This window comes from Charadrius vociferus, unplaced genomic scaffold, assembly GCF_000708025.1.
Source record: "Charadrius vociferus isolate BGI_N301 unplaced genomic scaffold, ASM70802v2 scaffold3216, whole genome shotgun sequence".
Lineage (NCBI taxonomy): Eukaryota > Metazoa > Chordata > Aves > Charadriiformes > Charadriidae > Charadrius > Charadrius vociferus.
Window position 1 is genome coordinate 2194 of NW_009648927.1, and position 2141 is coordinate 4334.

At 57.9% G+C, this 2141-nt stretch overlaps 1 protein-coding gene across 1 annotated transcript in view; it reads left to right on the forward strand.

The window, feature by feature from the left end:
- Positions 1-48: 48 nt before the first annotated feature.
- Positions 49-2141, forward strand: part of RUVBL2 (RuvB-like AAA ATPase 2) — a gene marked incomplete at its 3' end in the record, with an annotated part of 3103 nt that continues 1010 nt past the window's right edge. Inside the window, exons 1-4 of the mRNA XM_009887342.1 lie at positions 49-187; positions 286-415; positions 526-592; positions 1605-1711. Coding sequence (XP_009885644.1) covers positions 58-187; positions 286-415; positions 526-592; positions 1605-1711 — 434 coding nt within the window. The remainder of the gene's footprint in view (positions 188-285; positions 416-525; positions 593-1604; positions 1712-2141) is intronic.

Genomic DNA, 2141 nt, shown 5'->3' on the forward strand with positions numbered 1-2141 from the left:
TGGGGGTACGGCCCCCCCCAAAATCCCCTCCACCCCCCCTCGCAGGTTTCCCAAGGGATGGTGGGACAATTAGCAGCTCGTCGCGCCGCCGGCGTCATTTTAGAGATGATTAAAGAAGGCAAAATCGCCGGTAGAGCCGTCCTCATCGCCGGCCAACCCGGCACCGGCAAAACCGCCATCGCTATGGGTCCGGCAAGTCCCGTCCCCCTCTCCCCGTGGTGGCTTTGTCACCGTGTGTCCCCCCCTCCGTGTCCTCACGGTGTCCCCAAACGTCCCCTCCCGCAGGGATGGCGCAGGCTTTGGGTCCCGACACCCCTTTCACCGCCATCGCCGGCAGCGAGATCTTCTCCCTGGAGATGAGCCGCACCGAAGCGCTGACTCAGGCCTTCCGCCGCTCCATCGGCGTCCGCATCAAGTCAGGGTGTCCCCCACCCCCCACTTTTGGGGTCCCCCCACCCCTATTTTGGGAGGTCGCGGTTCTTTTTGAGGGGGGTTTCATTTCTTTGGGTTTTTTTTTTACGGCAGGGGGGAGAGGGAGATCATCGAAGGGGAAGTGGTGGAGATACAAATCGACCGGCCGGCGACCGGCACGGTGAGGGCGACGGCACCCCAAAATCCCCTCTCAGCACCCCAAAAATCTCCTCTCAGCACTGCAAAATTCCTCCTAGTACCCTAAAATCCCTCCCAGCACCCCAATGATCTCTCAGAGCACTCCAGGATCTCTCAGGGTGCTTCAAACATCCCCCTCCCCAGCACCCAAAATTCAAAGCATCCCTCAGATTTGTCTTGGGGCACCCCAAAAATCCCTCAGGGCACCCCAAGATTCATCAGGGCACCCCAAGATCCACCACCAGCCCCCCAAAAACTCCTCAGGGTACCCAAAAAACTGTTTGCAGCATCCCAAAAATCTCTCGGGGGACCCAAACAATTCTTCAAGACACCCCAAAATATCACTCAGGACATCCCAGAAATTCCTCAGGGCACCCCAAAATCCTACCTAGTATCCCCAAAAATTGCTCAGGGCACCCCAAAAATCTCTTGGGGCCCCCCAAAATCTCTTGAGTCGCTCCAAAAATCCCTCCTAGCACCCCAAGATCCCCCCCAGCACCCCAATAACCTTTGGGACACCCCAAAATCTCTTTGAAGGCCCCCTTCAAATCCCCCCAGCACCCCCAAACTCCTTGGGGCACCCAAAAAATCTCTCAGGTCACCCCAAGATCCCTCAGAGCACCCCAAAAACCCTTTGGGTCACCTCCAAAATCTCACAGGGTACCCCAACAATCCCTCCTAGCACCCTAAAAATCTCTTAGGGCACCCCAAAATCCTTCCCAGCACCCCAAACATCACTCAGGACACCCCAAACTTAACTCAGGACACCCCAAAAAACCCCCCCAGCACCCCAAACATCACTCAGGACACCCCGAAAATCCTCCGGGGCACCCCAAAATCCTCCCCAGCGCCCCAAAAATCCCTTAGAGTCCCCCCAACATCCCTCAAGACACCCCAAAAATCCCCTGGGGCACCCCAAAATCCTCCTCAGCGCCCCAAAAATCCCCCGGGGTACCCCGAAATCCTGAGCATCCCCCCCCAAATCCCCCGGACAGGGCACCAAAGTGGGAAAGTTGACGCTGAAAACCACCGAAATGGAGACGATTTACGATTTGGGCACCAAAATGATCGAGTCGCTGACCAAGGAGAAGGTGCAGGCGGGGTGAGTGGGGGGGGGACCCCAAAACTGGGGGGGGACCCCAAAACTGGGGGGTGGGGGGACACAGCCCTAAATGAGACCCCAAAATGGGGCAAGTGGAGCTTAAAATGGGGCAGGGGGAGCCCTAAGTGGGCTCTGGGATATTGGAATAGGGTGGGGGGACCCCAAAAGTGGGGGTGAGGGACCCCAAAGTGGAGGGAGAGCACCCCAAAGTTAGGGGGGACCCCGAAACTGTGGGGGCGGACCCTAAAATTGAGGGGACACAGTCCAAAATGAAACCCCAAAATGGGGCAGGGGGAGCCCAAAGTGGGCTCTGGGATATTGGAATGGGGTGGGGGGACCCCAAAAATGGAGGTGGGGAACCCCAAAATGGGAGGACACCCCAAAAGTGGGGCCTAAAATGGGGTGGGGGGACCCCAAAATTGGGGGGGGG